At 59.3% G+C, this 865-nt stretch overlaps 1 protein-coding gene across 1 annotated transcript; it reads left to right on the forward strand.

Moving 5' to 3' along the window:
* Positions 1–11: 11 nt before the first annotated feature.
* On the forward strand, positions 12–484 carry LOC145719421 (SEC14-like protein 4). Its single transcript, XM_081810909.1, has 2 exons — positions 12–155; positions 241–484. Exons 1-2 carry the CDS (start codon positions 70–72, stop codon positions 467–469), a joined length of 315 nt encoding a protein of 104 aa, XP_081667035.1. The 5' UTR covers positions 12–69; the 3' UTR covers positions 470–484.
* The last annotated feature ends 381 nt before the right edge of the window (positions 485–865 follow it).

The following is an 865-nucleotide window of genomic DNA, read 5'->3' on the forward strand; positions in this document are numbered from 1 at the left end:
AGCCCTCACCCACAGATCAAATACGGGGGCAATGTGCCCAAGAACTACTACCTGCGCAACCAGGTGAGGATGAATTATGAGCACACGGTGACCGTGGCCCGAGGCTCCTTCATGCAGCTGGAGAACGAAATCCTGTTCCCGGGCTGTGTGCTCAGGTAGGCGGCCACGGCAGCCCTGGGCACAGCCGGGAGGGGCCCGGCGCCCGGGCAGGTGGCATTACTGGGGCCTTGTCTCCTGCAGGTGGCAATTCGCATCAGGAGGGGCGGACATCGGCTTCGGGGTTTTCCTGAAGACCAAGATGAGCGAGTGGCAGCGGGCAGGGGAGCTGGTGGAGGTGCTGACCATCCAGCGCTACGAAGCCCACGTGGTCCCTGAGGACGGGAGCCTCACCTGCCTCAAGGCCGGCGTCTGTAAGTATTGGCAGGAAACAGCTGCACTTGGAGCTGGGGGCCGGGGGCTGGAGTCTTGATGTGCATCCAGGTTTTACCAGGTAGGGGCCCCTGGCTCCAGTAGACAGAATGTATAGCTGGCTTCGGGCTCTCAGGCATGACAAGGGCTCCCTGGTCTGGGTCCCGGCACAGGGATTTACACCATGGAGGGCGAGGTCTTGGGTGGGGCACTCTGTCTGAATGTCTGTACCTCAATGCAGATGTCCTGAGGTTTGATCACATCTACAGCCTGGTTCATTCCAAACACATCAGCTCCTCTGTAGAGCTCCACAGACCAAACCTTCATGGAGAAGATGGAGAGATTCTAGGCAAGCCTTGTGGCTCCCATAGCCTCCTCTTTGATCTCTGGGCCCACAATGAATTCACAGCCTTCCCTGGCCAGACCCCCTGCAACCTCCCTAGGGATGGGAATCCTA

This window comes from Leptonychotes weddellii, unplaced genomic scaffold (assembly GCF_054177405.1).
Source record: "Leptonychotes weddellii isolate Sample4059 unplaced genomic scaffold, ASM5417740v2 HiC_scaffold_43402, whole genome shotgun sequence".
Lineage (NCBI taxonomy): Eukaryota > Metazoa > Chordata > Mammalia > Carnivora > Phocidae > Leptonychotes > Leptonychotes weddellii.